Here is a 20,087-nt window from a genome sequence, read left to right as displayed (position 1 = left end):
GAAGAGAGAAGAAGAAGAAGAAGAAGAGAGAAGAGAGAAGAGAGAAGAGAGAAGAGAGAAGAGAGAAGAGAGAAGAGAGAAGAGAGAAGAGAGAAGAGAGAAGAGAGAAGAGATATGAAAGGAGGAAGAAAAAAGGAAGGGATGGAGGAAGGAAGGGGGGAGAGAGAGAGAGAAAAGAAAGAACGAATGATTGAACAAACCAGAATAGTGCGGAAGATGAGAAACTGCTGTGATTTTCATTCTGGCCCGCAGTTATCCCACAGTTAATGCCTGTAGCTTTTTATATCATGCTCTTCCCCTCTGGGTTCACTGATTTATTTTAAATGTATTACATTTAATTTATTTTGTGTGTATGCATGTGTGTGTGTCTTAATTTTGCTCTTATTTGTTTCCACTTTTTTCTTGATTTCCCCCCCCCCCTTGATTCATAGGTCTTAAGTATGCAAGGCTGGCCCTCTGATCTCTGAGCTACATCCCAGGCCCGATGCTGAGCATTTTGAAGACACAGTCCCACCCTCTTCTGACTTCATGTTTTCAATAGGATGCTTTCCCGGCAGTCTGTCTTCTTCTGCCTCTTTTGGTGATGCACAGCTTCAGACTGTGCCGTTGATGTTCTGGGTTTTACTCTGCCTGTAGGTTTGGATGTTCTTGCTCTGTGTATGACTTGCTTGAGTCTGTTCCTAGCATACAGACTCAGTAGTGACCTTTAAATCATTTTCTCTTAAAATTTTTGTTCCTTTTTTCCTCTTGTACCAGAAGAGAAAAATGGCAGACGTGTGGAACTTTCTTATTTTATCCCCTAGCTCTTAGTCTCTGAAAATGCCCCCGTCTTTGTGCGGCAGTCAGATGTGCTGGTGTGTGCTGGCTCTGTGCAGGGATTGAACCTCGGCCTTGCCGTGCTAAGCAGGAATTCTGCTGAGCTGCTTCCTGTTCCTTCTGTGCTGCGTTCTGATCATTCTAAGAACTGTTTTCTAGTTTGTTTCTCACTCACTTTTGTCTCCTTTTTGGTTTAATCCCTTGACTTTGTAATGTCTAGTCTTCATGCCTTTCGGATTCCAGAAATTGAAGATGAAAGTTTTAAAATGTGTTTCGTAGACTGAACGACAGCCCAGCAGGTAAAGGTGCTTGCTGTGAAGCCTGGTGACCTAGTTCAGTCCCTGAAACCCACATGGTGGAAAAAGAGAACAGACTTCATGTTGCCCTTTGACCTCCACATGTGTGCCATGGTATACACACACACACACACACACACACACACACACACTAAAATAATGTAAAAATACTTGTTTCTCCATGGCAACACGATCTTTCTAAAGTATAGGTAGTTATAATTGACTCTCTACTCATTATACAGATATCAATTTAAAGCCATAGTGCTGCTGTTGCCTGCTCCTGTTTAGTTGAGCTAATAGGGTCTCCTGGAAAGACCCAGCTTTCAAAAAATCATATTTAAATATGATTCATTCTTTTTCCTATTTACGTTACATTTTTTCCATGTATTCTGAAGTCTTCGAGCCTACCCCCCTTTCTAGATACAAGCTCTGCAAAGATAGACTTTGTCATTCCTTTTTTTTCCTCTGGAACTTTCTTTGTGCATTAAAATATTATTTTTATAACTCACAAATTAATATCTTTTTTGTAAAAATTTTTAATACAATATATTCTGACCATGGGTTTTCCCCAACAGCTCTTCTCAGATCCTCCCCTCCTCCCCACTCACCCAAGAAAGGGTGTGGAGACACCTTTATTTCTTCCTTTTTAGAAAGCATACAAACAAAACCCCCAAACAAACCAGAATATAAAAAGGAACAGAAAAGCACAAGAGGCATGCCCTTCTTAAAGGTTCGTCTCAGCACCTGGCCTGGTGCCTTCTGCATGGTCGCTGCTCAGTCAATGGGACATGAGATCTTAGCGCCTCTCTAGAGTCGCCTTGCCCGTACCGTGACACTGTCCTCTCTAAGACAGTACTTCAGGTAGGACTTTTACCCAGCCTGCCTTCAGGAGCAGTGATGCCAGTGCTCTTAAGATTCAAGTCGGCCCTCTGCCTCACAGTTGCTTCCTCTGACCCACAATCACTCCCTTCACTGGGTGTCTGACAGTGTCAAAGAATGCTGCATTTGTTTGTCTGAGTTTTATCACACCACTGCTGTCTTTTTATTGTTTAACCAGTTTAATACTGTGCTTTGAGCTATGTATCTTATATTCTTTAGTGCAGTTACTATAAATTACATACACATACAGATACCAATACATAGAGCATTCCGATGTACACACCCAGTGCATGACTGTTTCCAAACTAACATCTTAATTTGAGCCAGCTGGTCAGTTTATATTCTTGGGTTATCTATACTGTTCTATTTCTTGGGTTTTTTCTTTCAAGTTACAATTTTATACAGACGATTATTAAAAGATTTGATTTTTTTTTTTGTATGTCTCATTGTCTTCACTTTCAGGAAAGAGTACTGATTTTGTGAGGTGTTTATTTGATTCTGATCCAGTAGGAAAGTCAGACTGAAAAATTACTTTTATTCTTTATGTGTATGCACACATGTAGACAGAGGTCATTCCTCAGAGCCCCTTGTTTTCTGAGGCAGCTTCTCAGTCGCCTGGATTTCCCAGGTAGCTGTGTGGTAAAGAGGTGTAGAGTTTATGTGGACAGCAGAGTGGAGCAACAGATGCATGGGTTAGGGTTGCCATCAGCCCACAGAGATCTTGAAGGAGGATGACAGTTGAACTAGGGTTGGGAAGGCAATCCATATATTTTCCATCTGAGAAACTTGTGAATATCAGGACATATGACACCTAGAGAAGTAATATCTCACACAAGATCTAGAAGGAAAAAAAGGAGGCTCTTCCAGGTAAACAGGTATTTTTAAACCAACAGCTTGGCTCACAGCAATGTTGATAGTGTCTTAGGATTAGAGAGAGTAATGGACTGTTCTGTGATAGAAGGTTGCCTAAGTTGTGTGGTGATATATTGTGTACCCTAATAAAATTTGAGGATCAGAGGACAGAACAAGGCACTAGATTAAACATAGAGGCCAGGCAGTGGTGGAATACACCTTTATCCTAGCACTTGAGAGGCAGGGATCCATCTGTATCTCTGAGTTCAAAGCCACCCTGGACTACATGAGGTTGACTCAGTCTAGGAGAGAAACAGAGCCAGGCAGTGGTGGTACACACCTTTAATCCTAGTACTTGAGATCTCATGTCTTTGCTTTTTCCTCTTTTTTTTTTTTTGTCTAAAATAATAAAAGAAGCTTATAACTAATATAAGAAAAACTATATACAATAAGTACAATAAGTATATATAATATATACAGTCAAGAATAACATTAACAATGTCCAGTCCATTAACATTTGACAAATTCAGAGAAAATACTCCATTATTTATCCTATTTTGGTGAGTCCAAAATGTTGTACCTAATTTACTTCCTATCCTAACTTGTATTGCCAACCTAAAACTAGCTTTTGATGTATTTCAAACTTATCCATCTTTAGTGAGTTTCATTTTTGAATTTGTTAACAAGGAAAACTATAACTATCTAATTTTTAACTCACTCAGAGACCCAAGAAGGAAATAATATTTACAGAGTAAGCAGGAAGTGCAAACAAGCGACTTCCAAAAAATGTGAGAAATGACAGAAATAGCTAGCTGCCTGGACAGTCACCCAAGGTTCCTCTGCAATGTTGGGGCATCCATCTTCAGCCCACAGGTCTAGCATAAGTGACAGACTTATCTATGAAGCAGGAATTTTTCTGAAGGGCTGCCCTACCTTGTCTTGGCAAGGTTTGGCAGTCCTTTCTTTTGTGTCCTGCTTGTCCATTTGGATAGCATACTGTCAGCAGTCAAGGCAAGGGCATTTTCTTGCCCAGTGGCTAAAACTCCATGTGGAGTTTTCTTCAATGTTCATCATCTTCTCTGAAGTAGATTGGTGGCTGCCAGGAGCAGACATGTCTCATTGTCATACATCTTAAATGTATCTGAAGTATTTGAAGATGACCTGTTTATCTAAAATATATATTTGACCTTGAAAATATACCTAATATGATTTACAAGCTTGATTGTAATGACTACTAACTTGCATTTCTTTATATCCTAATTAGTTGGTAATAATAACTTTCAAGGACTAGCAATTTGCATTACATTGTTAAATTAACTGTTTAGGTACAATACCTTGAACAAGATTAGAAACATATATACAGTATGTTCTAACAAATTAATCTCAAATTTGTGTCAATACATAAAATTTGTATACATTATACAAAAATCCAATCCAATGTAAAATATTTAAAACTAGTAGTTGTTTTTTAACAGTAGATTCAATAATCTGCCATTTATCTCATATCTATATTCTCCCTCTTTTCAGAGTAGATTCAATAATCTACTTTTTTATCCTATCATTATCTTTTTTCTTTTCAGAGTAGATTCAATAATCTACTTTTTATACTATCATTTTCATAATACATGAGATTTAATTTGCTACATAGACAAAAGAATCAAGTATGTTCTAATTATTTTTAAAGCTTATCCAATTAAAAATTGTACAGTATAATCATGAAAAATGACAGATTGTGAGCTTTTTATATGTTTCTAAAGTTAAGCTTTTTCCAATATGATCTTCTAGCAGCTTTCATGACTTTAAAAATAATTTTAGTCCAAAAATAATTTTTACCTCAAACTTAGCAATTACATTATTATAGGAGGTCAAATAAGGTAACATAGTGGCTATTTTGCATTCATGCATGGCAGTTTAGTTGTTTCCATATATTAACAGCCTAAAACATGTTTTTGGTGATTCATAGTTGATCACCTTTCTAAAAGTCCAGGTGTCCTTTCTTAATGTGTAGCAGTATGTAAATGTCGTTGTTAAGAGGTATGCCCGTGCGAACTGGCCTGTGTAGTGCTGAGGTGGATCGTAAGCCAGGGGTCCTCAGCTCTTAAAGCAAACTGCCACAGAAATTAAGGTTTATCTCAAGACCTTGTTTTAACAGTAATTTTCCAGAGAAATGAAACAATGTGTATGTGCGTGTGTGTTTGGAAAGCTTCTAGAATGAGTTTGCTGGAGTACATTTAAATATTCCTTGTAGGTTTGAGCAATATTTGTTTTGTATTAATCAAATATCTAAATCAGAAATTATCTACAAGGTAGGTTTTATTGGGGATGACTAAGTGTGTGATGGTATTTACCTAGAAAAAACAGATCCATGATTTTATCTTAATGTCACTTGTGTCACAAAAGTGGAAAATTACTAGATTACCCAGAACATTTATGGAAGACAAAGGCTGGATCTGTTTTTTCTTGTGCGTCTCACAGTAGTGTGCGACATCTGTTACGTTTCTATTGCTGGAGTCCCAGACATCCAGCATGTGCTACTTTCTTAGCCGGTTAACAAGCAAGTAGAGAATAAACCTTGATGGTGTGCATACCAAAGATCCAAAACGAAAGACTAAGTATGTAAAGTCATATATTTCAGAGTATAGCCGCTTTCAGCCTTTTGTGTTCGTTTAGAGTAGCTGTCACTGGGGAACTGTGGGGACCCAGGGACACCGTGGGCTCTGCCTGCCATGATATTAAGGAAAGGTGGTTCATTTCTGTGTTGGCTCATTTTCCCCTTCTGTTGTTCTCTTCTGCCTTATGTTTGGATAAATAGTTTTATACATAGGACCCTTTTCCTTAAAATCACGTTAATGTAGACAGTCGTGGAATATTTGAAGCAAGACTGAGGAAGATTGGTGTTTAGAGTCCACCACCCTTTGTGGTGATGTTAACAGTTCCACACATGTTTTTAGTGATGTCTCCTCAGACCCTCACTCCTCTCAAGCCGGAAGTGTTGGCATTGTAGTGGGACCTACTGCTCATGGCCTGACGTTTGCTAAGTTTTTCTTTGGCTTAATTGGCCTTGTCTGTGGTCTTAACATTGTTTTAAATAAGTCAAGATTATTTGAAATACAAAGAAAGCTGCAGATTTTTCTTTTTCAGTTTTATTTTAATGAAAAGTTTCTTAGATACTAAGAATTTTATTTAGTTGAAAGAATAAATTTAAATGATTGCAGTGTGCAATTAACTGAAAGCCAAGCATTTATCTTGCATGAATCTGGACAGGCTACTCACAGCATTTTACTCACTGCAAGTGGTAAATGTCTGTTTTTCAGCTTTCTCTCACCTATATTGTTCTTGTTCTCTTTTTCCTTCCTTCCTTCCTTCCTTCCTTCCTTCCTTCCTTCCTTCCTTCCTTCCTTCCTTCCTTCCTTCTTCCTTCCTTCCTTCCATCTTTCTTTTTTTTTTTTTTCTTTCTTTCTTTTTTTTTTTTTTTTTTTTTTTTTTGGGTGGGTAAATGGTTAAGCTCTGTCCTGCCTGACAGTCTGGGTCTGGTACTGTCATCTTCTTCTTTGTCCCCAGCCCAAGCATATGGACAGGCAGTGGGCTTCCAAAGGGGATACAGTTTTGAAAGTACAAATATCCATTTACGCCAAACCCTTTTCCAAATGAGAGCTAGAGGAAGTTGAATTAATGCCGCCTCCAGCTATGTTCGCCTCCATGTCAGCCACAGATTAGTTTTGTCTCTCTTTAGCACTTCGCTTTTGAATAAAATTACTTACCCAGCAGGGGCTGTCATGAAGGGAAACATGGTGTTTGGAAGCAGCACTTCCTGCCCTCTTGGCTGCTTTCCTTAAGCATCCAAGACTGTCCGTCCCTGTGGGCTTTGTAACGTCTTAGCTGTCTTTCTGGGGTGGCAGACCTTGTCCTTCAGCGGCCTTGTCCTTCTCTGGTCCTAACTGATGCATGCCATGGCAGCAGCTGTTGACCTACAGCGGGAAGGACACACTGATGTCCCCGTCCACACAGCAGGGAGGACACGTGCAGTAGTGGACAGAGTGCTTGGGGTTTCACGTCATCGTTCCTTCACACCTCACCCACTGTGTGTACCCACCCACTTGTGTTTGCTTGTAGACATGCTGCCATCATTTCTGCAGAAAGCCGAAGTGGTCTCGGAAGCTTCCAGAGAGACGTGCGTGGCGTTGAGTGACTGCCTTAACCTCTTCACTAAGCAAGAAGGGGTAGGTCATTCAGAACTGAATTTTTAAAAGCAATTGCTTGCGTGTCACATGCTTACTATCTAATAAGCCACTGCGTTCAAGCTATTCAGAAGTAGTACAAAATGAATATCAGCAAAGGAAATGAAAACTTCATTTTCCATCACAATTCAGAACTGACTCGTTCTTGGTCAGATAGGGCGGTTGTGAAATGATGCAGCCATACTTAGTGAACATGTGTAACACTGATTACCCACGTTGGTGTGACACTTCAGTGAGGGGGTGGGAGAGTAGACTTGAACTAACCTCTGCGTGTAAAGGTCCAGAACGCCTGACATCTAGAACCAGGCTATTGTTAGATGGCCTCTCTGAACTGAACTCCACCATGACCCTTCCTCTCCTGCTTTCCTGTTCAACAGTATGCCATTGGATTGCCAGATTTGAGTAAGAGCGCTGTGCATGTCCATTCATTATTCTTTTTCCAGGGATTAACATGTTGTAAAATGTCTTTTTGGTCGTCTGAGCTGCTGTTTTTCTTACTTGTCTGTTTTTTTAAATTTCCATTTCATTTTATTGTCTATAGATATATGTTTGACATTTATTTTTGGAATTAAGATAACAAATTTCTTTTTGTTATAATTTATTTGCATTTTTGGTCAGAAATTGGGTTTGATAAAATCAGAAACATTCAGCTGGTTTTATGTTTTTTTTTTCCTTTTTTATGCAAAGATTGGACATTTTGTTCTCCCCTAGGTAAAGCAGAAGCCTGACAAATTCATATGCAAATTTAAAAATTCTGCCTTTGTATGTGTGTTACAAATCTCATATATGATATTCTTATGTAGAAAAAAAGAAAACATTAGTATGAATTCATTGAAAACAGTCTTTAAAAGAATTATGTCACAGCCATAGGAAACCTTAACTGTGCATTAAGCATTTTATTATCATTAGCCTCTTTTTCAGACAGGCATGGTAGCCCTGGTTGGCCTCAAATTCATGATCCTCCTGCCTCGACCTCCACACTATTGTGCATCACACTGCTGTGTTCTAGTAGTGTATATGTTCTTTGTTATAGACATGTATGTGTTTCTCTTTCCATAGTGTCAGGATTGATTGAACAGTAGTGTTCCCAAGGCAGAAGAGAGAGCTCAATTGTTAGGAGCACTTGCCACTCTTATAAAGGACCCAAGTTAGGTTCCCAGAACCTAAATTGCTTGGCTCACACTGCCTGTAACTCCAGCTCCAGGAGATCCAAGGCCCTCTTCCAGACTCTGGGCACTGCATTCAGGTGCACATCTTCCCTCTAATCTCCCATATACACATAATTTAAAATAATTAAAAAATGCTTTATAACTTCTAATAAAAGTGCATCTATAAGCTAAGTCAATTTTCTTGATTGTAATTTACCATACTTCTGATTTTGCTTGATTGACTGTTATTGGTAGTCATAAATTCTTTTATTCTAACTGTAAGTCTAAAGATCATACATGTGGCCGGACGGCGGTGGCGCACACCTTTAATGCCAGCACTCAGGAGACAGAGCCAGGTGGATCTCTGTGAATTCAAGACCAGCCTGGTCTACAGAGCAAAATCCAGGACGGGCACCAAGACTACACAGAGAACCCTGTCTTGAAAAACAAAAACAAACAAACAAACAAACAAACAGAAAGTAAGGAGATACAGGGTACTGAATGGCGAGGAAGTCAGAAGGCCGCAGAGGGTCTGGGAAGGCAGGACTGGAGAGCTGGCAGGGACAGAGACCAAGGCAGGGAGTTAGAAGTCAGGTCACAAAGCTTATGCAGTGGAGACGGGCAGAGCCTGTTCAGGCAGAGCTGATTCAAGGGGTCAGTCCAAGTCTAGACAAATGGCAGTTCAGGTGTGTCAGATAAGTGCAGTAATCTGCTTTTAGGGAGAGAGCCGAAGTTCCCTGCAGGTGAATACTGTGCGCCTGATGGTTTTGTCAGGTGTGTGCCACGTTCCCGTGTGTGTGTGTGTGTGTGTGTGTGTGTGTGTGTGTGTGCGCACGGCTTCGTTCTCCTACATGTTGGGGGTTTCGGCCTTCGTTTGTCTGCTGTGTGTGTGGTGTGTCCTTGGACCTGGTTTTCTGATTCGGCTTTGGCATGCCCCCATGCCCACATTTTCCTTGGCTAAGTTTGAAGGTGATGTTTTACTTGGTGTGAATAAGCTAGCTGTTGGTCTGTGCCATGGTTTGTGCTGTACAGATGGCAGTTGTTTACCTGCACAAACCAGATAAAGTCATTCTGCATTAGCACTTTCACCCGAAATGGGGCAAATGCTGTTGCACAAAATAGAGTCACCCAGGGCAAGACACAACCCACAAGATGCTGTCTTTTTACAACCTAGAGCAAACATGCCTAGCCTACTGTCCTCAACCTTCACACCATTATACCTTTTAATGATTAAATGTCAATTTTTCTAAAAACATCGCTTCTCAGCATTTCTGTTTGTGGTGGCTTGCAGATTTCATATACTAGTTTGTTTAAATGAGGGATGATATAGTGTTCTAAGTAGATCTGAACTGGGATCATAACTTTGGAATCAACAAATTATATTCTGACCTCATACAGTATTTAGCGTGATGTAAACCAAGTCTCTCATTTCTCATGTGGTACCTAATGAATGTTCAGATCCTGTTTGTTCTAGGGGATTATGATTTTTAAGGCTGAACAATAGTTAGGTTGGTGTGTGTTTAATTTCTGGAAAACACATGTGTTTTAATTTTTAAAATATCTGCTTAATAAAACAGTATATAACCCATCTCCTACTGAAAATCAATCTAGATAGACAAAAGTATTCACCTTGGTGGTGAGACTATTAAATTCTTTTAGACTCTAAAGTTTTCCAGGAAAATTAAATGCAGTAGCATAAGCAGAATGCCCGGTGCCTGGAGAGCACTGAGCTGTGAATAAAAACCTACAGTTGTAACTGTAAGATTTTATATAACATCCCGTGATATACTGACTCTCTGGGTCTTGAGCATGGCTTTGTCTTTGAGCAAAGGCAGCATTGTCTAAGGAAACTGTGTTTGAATGCCAAGTGTGGAGTGGCACATGCCTGTAATCTCAGCACTTGGGCTAAGGCAGGAGAATCACCATGAGTTCAAAGATAGCCTGGACCACATGCTGAGTTTGAGAACACTCTGGGCAGCATCGTGAAACTGTTCACCAACCCCCACAAGAAAAGAAAAAAAAAAAAACAACAATTTCCCTACACTTGGGATGATTCTGTTTGTTCCCATTCTCGTCACTTGCATGTAAGTAGCAGTGTGTGACAGTGCCCCTGGCTTTGATGTCTCATGTAAAGGAGACACACAGGAAGTTGTCAGGAGCCCGCCCTCGGCTGAAAGTGTAGCAGGCCTGGTTTCATTTTCAGTCTTCAGCCAAGTATGTGATGGGTTTCTGTAAAGTGAAATGTCTAAATAATACAGGATCAGTTGCCTCCAGGTGCATAGTTACACAGGGAATGTAACATATGGCATGGACAGCTTCTCACTTAGTAGCTGGTATTTAATGTTCCAGACTTCAGTGTACCTTTAAGATAGCATTCAGAAATATACAATAAAATGCCTGGATTTCTTTGGGAGAAATGAAAAGTGAATAATAAGTAGTGTCTATGAAGTTTTTATTTCTTCCTTTATCATCATCCTCATCATCGTCATCTTTTTTTTATTTAAGATTTTTTTAAAAGATTTATTTATTATGTATACAGAAGAAGGTACCAAATCTCATTACAGATGGTTGTGAGCCACCATGTGGGTGCTGGGAATTGAACTCAGGACCTCTGGAAGAGCAGCCAGTGCTCTTAACCTCTGAGCCATCTCTTCAGTCCCCATCATCATCATCATCATCATAAGACAAGTTTTCAGTACACAGCCATAGCTGACCTTGAACGCTCAATGCTTCCAGAGTGCTGGTATTACAAGCAGAAACCACTACGCCGACTTGAAGTTTGTCTTTCAAATTCAGTAGAATCTCAGCATAGGGATGGAGTAGCCTAATCGAGATCAGAGTGGCATGATTATGTTCTGTAATGTCTTTATAAATTGCATTTCTACTATCTGGAGCTTTTATTAGAAGAGCAATCATAAGTTTTGAAGACATGCAGACTTGTGTCTCATTCCTAGCTTAGCTGCTTAATCTCTTGGTTTTTTTGTTTTGTTTTGTTTTTTGGTTTTTTGAGACAGGGTTTCTCTGTGTAGCTTTGCACCTTTTCCTGGAACTCACTTGGTAGCCCAGGCTAGCCACGAACTCAAGAGATCCACCTGGCTCTGCCTTCGAGTGCTGGGATTAAAGGCGTGTGCCACCACCACCCGTCCTAATGTCTTGTTTTTAATACATCCTCCTTGTCAATGTGGTGGCCAACTGAAAACACGTGATGGTTTTGAAGACTGAGGGAGATCTTCATGGCCAAACACCTCTTTTTTTTTTTTTTTTTTAAAGATTTATTTATTTATTATGTATATAGCATGTATGTCTGCAGGTCAGAAGAGGGCACCAGATCTCATTGCAGATGGTTGTGAGCCATCTTGTGGTTGCTGGGAATTGAACTCAGGACCTCTGGAAGAACAGCCAGTGCTCTTAACCTCTGAGCCATCTCTCCAGCCCCAAACACCTCTTTTGTACCTGCTTCAGAACACACTGGGACGGCTGTGAGCTGCTGAGCCCTTAGCAACACAAACCTGTTCTTATTCTAGTCTGTTTACTTGGCAGTTATTTTAAAAGATGTTCCCTTGCTTTGATTGTTGTTTTCCGCAGTGCTAGAGGTAGAACCCAGGGCCTTGTGCATGCTAGGCAAGCATTCTACATTCTGCCACACTCCAGCCCACACACTGATTTTAGAATGTAAAAATTTAAAACAGTTTTAAATGTAAAAATTTTAAACAGGTGTCATGAGATTGTCTCTTTGCATGTCAGCCATTACTCTTTGCCTTGTTACAGAGATACTTTTAAGAAAATATTCACAGGATTGTGCTAAAGAGAACAGTCTAATCATGCCTTTAAATTGGATTTTATAATAGCTATGTGCTTGCATTTAGCAGTGGAATACTGACCCTTTTTGATTTACTTGGTCTAATACTGTTTATTTGTGAGGAAAGCAGAGTACCAGACTCGGTAAAATCACACTCTTGATTGAGTAGGCTGGCTTGATATGGGAACTAAGGCAGTTTCAGTGTTCGTGGACCTTTGTGCGTGAGTCTTGTGTCTTCTGTTTCTGTAATTTGTGCCTGTTTTTGTTTTTTTGGGGAATGCTCATGTGAGCTACATGGCTACAGTTTTCATTATAACCTGTAGATAAATGAAGTATTACTGCAGACAGTTTTATTTATTAAAACAAAAAACAAAAACTGAGCCTGGCGGTGGTGGGCGCACACCTTTAATTCTAGCACTCGGGAGGCAGAGGCAGGTGAATCTCTGTGAGTTCGAGGCCAGCCTGGACTACAGAGTGAGGTCTAGGAAAGGCGCAAAGCTACACAGAGAAACCCTGTCTCGAAAAACCGTAAGTAAATAAATAAATAAGTTAAGTAAGTAAATAAAAAATAAAAACTGTTTGAGAAAATGATAATATTCCCAAGTAAGCTGAAAAATTTGGTGTGTGTGTGCACTTGCGTGTGATGTGTGCTCGGGGGTGGGGTGGGAGGTTGGGAGGCCTGAGGAGAGCTTTGGCTGTTGTTCCTCTGACGCCACCCACCTTGTGTTTTGAACAAGGCTGTCATTGGCCTGGAATTTGCCAAGTAGGCTAGACTGGCTGGCACGCCCCGGGTTGCACCTGTGTCCTGTGCCCTCAGGGTTACAAGTGTGAGCCATCAGGCCCAGTTTTTCCACTCAGGTTTTCTTGGAGCGTGCAAGGCAAGTACATCGCTGCCTGAGGCTTCCCCAACCCCATTTGTTGATCTTTACAATGGAAATAGTGATGCTGTGGTGGTGGATGTTTTCTCCCTCTAACTTGGTCTGAGACTTTCTCAAAAAGCTAGAAATTTCTCCGGCGGTGGTGGCACACGCCTTTAATCCCAGCATTCGGGATCTCTGTGAGTTCAAGCCAGCCTGGTCTACAAAGTGAGTTCCAGGAAAAGTGCAAAACTACACAGAGAAACCCTGTCTCGAAAAACAAAAAAACAAAACAAAACAACAACAACAAAAAGCTAGAAATTTGTTTTATAAATTATTTCTATGGTTTTTCTCACCAGGTCCTGGTGTGGTACAGTGAGACATGGGAGCCATCATTGGCATTCCCTTGTTTGGGTGTTCCTGTGTGCTTAGTCAAACCAGTTTTTCCAAGTCTGGAACCTGCCTGTCTGAAGTTGCTAAAAGCTCACTTATAAGCATTGCATACTTTCATGTTAAGCCTCCTGCTGCTGAGGAGAGGTGACCCAGATGTATGGATGGTGATGATGGTGTAATGGAAAGATCCAGATACCAGACTGGACCATCTGAAAGGTGACCAGTCTGTGCTGCTCTCTGGATAGGACACTGATCCCTTTGAAGAAATCACGTGATTGTGTGGGTTGCCACTCTTCCAGGGTTTGACCTCTGATGATGTTCATTTGACTTCCTGTGCTTGCTTTCCATCAGCACCTCATCCTTTTGTGCCCCCCTGCTCTTGTCCTCTGCTGATGGTGAGGACAGGTCCTCCAGCACCGCCCCTCCCCACTAGGAAGTCAGGGCACACTCCATGAGTCCATACCATCCCCTCCCTGCAGCGTGTGTGGGCATGCGCACCTTCCTTTCTTCCTTCTCTTATTCATAGAGAATTGTCTCTGCATCCCTTTCCAGTCCATTCCTGAAAACGTGGCACTTCTCCTTCCAGGTTCTTCTGCTGCGCCTCAGACGTGGTGCTTAGTGTCTCCTTGTTAAAGGAGGGCACGTGTTTGTCGTCGCTGTTCCAGACAGGCGCTCATGTAAACTCACTTTGTAGCCAAGGATAACCTTGAACTCTTGATCCTCTGGCCCCTACCTCCCTAGTGCTGGGATTACAGATTGTGTGCACTAAGCCTGCTTAGAGGACATTTGAAAATTATCTTGCTTGCTTTCTGAAGGACGTGACATTTTGCTACTTACTGTTTTTTAAAATATTCTGTGCCCCCATGGTACATCTCTTTTTTGGCTTCCTTGTCCTTTATGACTTCTCTGTCCCTTGCGTATTCACCCTCTGAGGTATTACTTCTCCTGCCGTGCCTTAAATATTAGTAGTATGTGGGTGGTCTTTCTATAGCATCCTTCCTGGATGATTAGTTGTACCTACTCCTTTCACTTAGAAATACACAACTGTTTAGACTCCTACCTTGGACATTTTCTGTGCTCTGAATCAGTATGCCAGCTGGCCTTTGAACACTTGATGTGTTTCTGTAGGAGGTATTTCAAGACCGGTTCGTCTAAAACTGCATTCTTTATCCAACTCAGAGTCACCACTGAGTTACCGTTGTCACCATGGGGACTGTCCCCAGTTGACCCTTCTTCTTCGTCCTGTTTTGACTAATTTCTGTCAGTCTCACACCCCCCTTTCTCCATCCCAGGGGACATTTCTCCATGGCTGCTCTGGTAAGGTTCCCAGGATAGCGCTAGGGATAACTGCCATTTCCTGATCCCAGTCTCCACCCTTCAAGACCAGGTTAGATGCTCCTCCTGCTCCAGGACTTCTTGTTGTCCTCCACATTGCATTGGTTGTACCATTGGTTGTACATACCACACTAGCGTTCTTACTTAGACCTGTGGCATGGGGTGTGGCATGCTGTGGGTAGTTAGTAGGTATCTGAATGATTACACAGTGGCTGTACAGACGAAGGAGCGTGGCTTTTGGGTCATCGGTCTCTATCTGAACTCTGCTGCTTCAGCCTCAAGCAAATTAATACCTGTTTGGGAACTCCACTTCCAGATCTGAAAACTGAGACAGGGGAAGGCAGGTTCCTGTGGTCAATACAGCGCCCCTCCCTCCCCCATGTCAGGAGCCTTGTGAGCTGCCTCCTGAGACAAAGTAACTTTTCTTGTTTCCCTGCTGTGCTGAGGACCTCTTCTGTAAGCTGAATTCTTTTTTTAGATCTTTGCGCCCAAAGGGGAAGGATTCTGTAGCCAGGGCCTCCCCTTCTCTGCCAAGTGTGGCTTTTCTAAGTACAAGAGTGCTTGGATATCAGTCTAGAATTTTCAAAGGCACTCTGACACTTTCCAGACATGGATTCCAAGGTTTCTGAGTGAGCCCTGTGTGCCCTGCAAATAGACTGGCCACCGATCTAAAGGAACACGAGGTACTCTGTGACTTGTTAAATAAATACAATTTTGTTTATCGCTGCTCGGCTCAGTAAAGTATTCTCCGAAGTGGAGGACAGGTGTGTACATTTTAGAAATTAGTTTCTTTTGTTTCTCCACTGGAGCCTCCTAGTTACCCAGAAGTCTCATGAGCGTGTCAGAAGTGTGTATTTGTCTGGGGCATTGCCTGCCCCTGCTGTCCGCCGTCCTTGTCTGCCCTTCAAAGCCGGCTCTCAGGAGTGTCGGTCAGCAGGGCATAGTGTCCGGCTCTTTGCTCAGCTCCAGCTCATACTCAGTGGCTCTGCTTTAGGGATAGTGAGCCCTTCTGTAGAAGCCAAGACTGCAAGAAGAGCATTCCATTTGCCTTCCTGAGTTTCCTCAGCTCTTAGCAGCGTGCTGGCCGTTTAAAAGTTCTCAAGGAGAGGGCTTGAGCACAAGGCCACTCTAGGACCTTGCAGGAGCCTGTGTGCGCTGCTCACGCTGCACACTAGGAACAGTTCCCTTACTTCTCCTTGGAGAATCTCAGCGGCTTGGAGGCTGCCGGCAGGCTCTCCCTGGCGGCAGTCCCTACCTGAGCTTCCCGGAGCCGCCACGCTGGGGAGGAGGGACCGAGACCACAGCCACGAAGAAGGGAACCGCCCGCTGCAGGCTGCAGGCCACGCCGCCCGCCCGCTCGCTCGGCTCAGCTCCACTGGCTGGGACTCTGCGGGCGGGTGAGCCCTGGAGGGCGGGTCTGAGGCTGAGCCCAGCGGCCAGGCGAGGGGCAGAGCCGACCTCTGTGGCCAAGCGACAGAGTCCTGGGCCACCGGCCGCGCCTCTGCCCTACCTCAACAGCCGCCGGGAAGGCGGGCGCTGCTGCCCAACCAGGGGCGGGCCGCAGAGGTGACTTAGGGAGACCTTGCGGTACTGCCCTGGGTCGCGCCTCGCTGATCAGATCGGCTGGAGGGGAGGAGAGCAGGCCGAAAACATCTGTGCCGAAGCTTGTCGTGGAGCTGGGGTGCCGCGCACCAGCCTGGGTCTTCAAGACCCAGCCCAGGTGGGTGGGTTTGTGTGCTTGCTCAGCCCTTCCCTGGCAGCTCTGGTGGATGGGGGGTGGGGTGGCCGGGACACCGGGCGGGCGAGGAAGAGGGGAGCAGCCAGATGTGATCCAGGGATGTGAGTTGATCCAAAAATAGTTGGACGGGTTTGTGTGGAGCCCATTGGAGCTGTGACTGCATGGGGAGGGGTGATGTAGCCAGGAGACACAGTGTCCCCTTTTCTTCCGGGGCGGGGGCGGCGTTCTGCCCGGTGTCTGTGCCTTGGGTTCCTAGAAGAGCCCCCAGGGAACAGCCCTTGGCTGTTGCTTCATTTAAATATTCGTATTAGGTCAAGCAAGCTGGAGTGGAAAGAGTCAGGCAGTAAAAGACAATTTGTCCTAAATAACCTTCCAAGTTAGTGATTTTTTTTTTTTCTCTCGTCTCTTCTCTGGTTGACATTGACATGAACTTAACTACCGCAGTTTCAGGGATCACTGAAATTTCGGGAGCTGGCAGGGAAGTGTATGTGAGGGTTGAGGAAGAGTGTGTGTGGTGTGTCTGGGGGCTTTCGTTTTGGAAGGTTTTGGTTAAGGGTTTCTCATTACTCATGCACTGTCTTTGTAGGTTAGGCTGGCCAGCATCTCACTCCTAGCATTCAGAGGATCTGGTTTTCAGCTGGGCTGGATTTTTCTGTGTTTAAAGGGAGACTGTCAGGAGAGAAAGACGGGTAGAGCTGAGCACAGCTCTTCAGAGTTATGGAAGCTATTAAAAGTTTCTTCATTTTAATTAGGTTCGAGGAAGGCATTTGGCTTTGAAGGTGAGCATTGCTTGGCAGAAAGCAGTGTGAAAGAGAAAAGCTTGCAGTCCATGTTGGTGGACTGTGTAGGGTAGACAAACTTTCCATCCCACAGAATGAAGCTTCTCGTGTAATGTTTGATTAGCACCGAAACCGATGATTTGGCAAGGTGGTTCAAATTTGGCCTGTTAAGTGTTTATTCTGAATGTAGGGACCAGGTAACTGTGTAGGCTGATCTGAATGTAGCCACTGGGCAGCTATGTGGGCTGATGTCTCTGGGTTACTTTTGCCATGATGGAATTTTAAAGGAATTCGGATCCTTATGAATATAGTTGCTGGATTCTAGTCCTCTTTAGGAGCTTTTTATAGGTTAATTTTCAAGAATTTCACTGGTGGTAAAAATGACCACATAATCTTTTCACTCTGTCTTTCTATACTCTACAAAATGGGGGAAAATAACTCAATTATCCCACAATGAAATGAAATGCATTACTCATGTACATATTTAAAGTAATATATATAAGGTAACGAGTTCTTAATAGTATAGGGCTCCTGCCTATCATCTAGGCACTCTGGAGAGAGTCCTGCAGGAGCCTGGGACTGAAGATTTTACAGAAGCAACAAGTCAAATGCAGCTGAAGGGGCTGAACATCAGCAGAGCGGGGAGAGGACAAGATCTCTTTCTCAGGACTTAGTGGAATGTGTTTAAGGAGTTTTCAACCTACGCTGAGCAGTAATGTCCCTGGAAGATTTTAATCAAGGCAGAGGTTTGATTTGATTTGCTCTTTAGAAGAAGGACAGGCCCGAAATCAGGACAACCAGGTACAGGGATTCAAGAGAGATAATAAGACGGAATCGAGTTTGACTTAAGAAAGTTGCAGAGCAGAGAGAGAGATTTACAAATTGGAGCTGGATTGGATGTGAGGAATGAAGGGGAAGGCGGAGTCACGGCTGACTCCTAGCTCCCTGGTGTAAATTACTGGATAAGTAGGGAACGGGAATGTGGGAAGACTAGTTAGTGCCTGGCATGTGGATACACCCTTACTTGTCCTAGAAAAGCTGCTGGGAATCACCTAAACACCCTTTTGTCCATAGCCTCAAAAGCGAGTTAATACCAATAGACAAAAAGCTTGGAAAAATTTGAAATCACAGGAATGAATATTGGCACGTGGAAGACAAGTGTAAGAAAAGGAGATAGCAGGAACACCAAGAAATATCAGTCAGAAGTGCAGGAGTGCTCCTGGTGAGGCCAGGGGGCTAGGCATGCTGGGAAATACAGGAGAGCTCCTGGTGAGGACAGGGGCTAGGCATGCTGGGAAATACAGGTAAGAGCTGCAGTGTGCCCATGGTGCTGGTTTACACTCAAGGCTTGGGAGGAGGCAGCGGAGTTGATGGAAGGAGAGCAAGGGAGTAGAAATTATAACATAGACTGTGATTACCTCTGGGTTCTGTGCAAGGAATGACAGTTCTGTTCTGTTCTTTTAGTCCTCATGTTTGGAATTTCTTTTTCTTGTTCTTTATTTCCTGGCCAGGGCTTTGAGGAATAGACACTGAGATGTTGAATCCACATTCTTCTGTGATTTTTTTTTTTAAAAAAGTAACTTCTACAAATTCACTCAAAAATAGTTTATAAATACCACTTGCCATATTAATGATCTTCACATTTCATCCTTATATTTTTTTCAAATCAGAAAAAATGCTAAACTTTGGAATTTGGCTTCTTTTTATAAATGAGAATGGCTTATAATTTCTTTTTCTGTCTGTCAGGTTTTTCTGTGAGGTTATTCTGATCTCATCAAATCAATTTGGTAGTATTCACTCTTCTGTTGTTCCTAGAACTTGTGTAAAGTTGAAATGATCTTTGAAGTTTAGTAGAAATTTTCTAACAAAACCCTCTTTGTAAATTTTGTGAACTGCTATTTAAATATATTAAAAATTATAGGACTACTTTGGTTTTCTATTTCTTTTTGGGTTAGTTTTGGCAAGTTATGTATTTCTAGGGACATCCCCTTTGCCGTTGAAATTTTGGAATTTATTTTCATGAAGGGGTTCTTAGTACTCCTTTTATTATCTTTTAAATTTTTTTAGAGCTGTAAATACTTCCCCCACCCCCGCTTTAAAAATATATTTCTGAAGGCATTTTTCCCTCTTCAAATTAGTCTACACTCCCTCAAATAAGTTTTGTTAAAGCTTTGCTTGCCTGTATTTTCAAAGAGCTGCCTTTAGCTGTGGCATCTATGGCATCTTATTATTTTAATTAAAGTTTACAGTTTCTCTCACTTTATGTACATTTGTATACTTTGTCCTCTGGAGTGTGGATACTTTGTTCAACATTTGTCGTTGCTAGCTTTAGCCATTGCTTAATTTTATGAACTCTACTATTGCATTTTAAAGATTGCTTCGACGGGCTGCAGATACTAAAATATGAAGAAGGGTAGGCACTGCCCTCCTAATATTTAAAACACCTTTCCCCTCACCTACCTACCTGTTCTTGTCTACTGCTCTGCATTTTTCTCCATGTTTCCTCGCCTTGTGACTGACTCACTTCCGCACACTTTATTTTCCATACCAATCATTTCCTGTCTCCTCCTTTTACCCTCTCCCCTTCTTGCCTTGCTATACTTCCTTTAAAAATCATCTGCTCACCATATCCCAGGATGGCATGCATCTAATTTTCTTCAAATGCTCACGGGTTCAGCATTATTTACTACATGGGGAGGCCTAGGAAGAATGCCTAGACAGAAGGTAAAGTGCCTGCTGTGTGGGATCCTGAGGCACAAGTTCAGGAAGCAAGGAGAGCTTGTTCTTTGGCTCTGGGCAAGCTTTATAGCAAGGCTCACCTTTTTCCTGTGTAACGTGAGATTTCTTCCTAACTCATCCCCTTTCTGTCACAAGTTGTATTAAAACTGAAATGAGATAAAAGTAGATTTGTTGTTAGTTTTATATTTAGATAGTCATCATGAGCTCTAGTCTTAGGA

General features: G+C 42.4%; 1 protein-coding gene across 8 annotated transcripts in view; it reads left to right on the top strand.

The window, feature by feature from the left end:
* The window catches only part of Osbpl1a (oxysterol binding protein like 1A), a 187,676-nt gene that overhangs the window by 67,200 nt on the left and 100,389 nt on the right, over positions 1 to 20,087 (top strand). For 6 of the 8 annotated variants that reach the window (XM_028876667.2, XM_028876666.2, XM_037196958.1 and 3 more), the window contains one exon: positions 6,957 to 7,063. In XM_028876667.2, coding sequence (XP_028732500.1) covers positions 6,957 to 7,063 — 107 coding nt within the window. Of the gene's footprint in view, positions 1 to 6,956; positions 7,064 to 15,533; positions 16,334 to 20,087 lie in introns of those variants that run through there. The other 2 variants (XM_028876669.2, XM_028876673.2) reach the window with 2 other exon arrangements.

The sequence above is a fragment of the Peromyscus leucopus genome, chromosome 19, assembly GCF_004664715.2.
Source record: "Peromyscus leucopus breed LL Stock chromosome 19, UCI_PerLeu_2.1, whole genome shotgun sequence".
Lineage (NCBI taxonomy): Eukaryota > Metazoa > Chordata > Mammalia > Rodentia > Cricetidae > Peromyscus > Peromyscus leucopus.
The sequence above is the reverse complement of the archived record's forward strand: the minus strand, read 5'-3'. Positions and strand labels throughout refer to the sequence as shown.